This window comes from Penaeus monodon, chromosome 29 (assembly GCF_015228065.2).
Source record: "Penaeus monodon isolate SGIC_2016 chromosome 29, NSTDA_Pmon_1, whole genome shotgun sequence".
Taxonomy (NCBI): Eukaryota; Metazoa; Arthropoda; class Malacostraca; order Decapoda; family Penaeidae; genus Penaeus; species Penaeus monodon.
In genome coordinates, this window is record NC_051414.1 from 22,606,091 (window position 1) to 22,606,393 (window position 303).

At 40.6% G+C, this 303-nt stretch overlaps 1 protein-coding gene across 1 annotated transcript in view; it reads left to right on the forward strand.

Annotated features, from left to right (window-relative positions):
• Positions 1-303, forward strand: part of LOC119592025 (DNA replication complex GINS protein PSF2-like) — a gene marked incomplete in the record, with an annotated part of 6,220 nt that overhangs the window by 5,405 nt on the left and 512 nt on the right. The window contains 1 exon segment of the mRNA XM_037940816.1: positions 101-303. Coding sequence (XP_037796744.1) covers positions 101-303 — 203 coding nt within the window.

Below are 303 nucleotides of genomic sequence, written 5' to 3' on the forward strand. Positions count from 1 at the left end.
GCTATAATCCAAAGTCCTATTGTTTTATTCACTGAGAGATTAATTTCATTAGTTAGTAATGAAAAGATGTATCTTTCCTAATGTTTGTATTTCCCATTAGGATATATGGGATCTGAGAATCTCCAAGTTACGGTCATCTGTAGCTGAATTCATCCAGAGTGAAGGAACACATGCTAAGCTAGATCACTTAACTCTCTTGGAAATCAATAGCATCCGACCCTTCCTGCCACACGCCCTCGATCAGCTGCACCGTCTGTCCAAAGCAACCAACAACAGTGCTCTTAGCCAGACGCAAGATTTCTA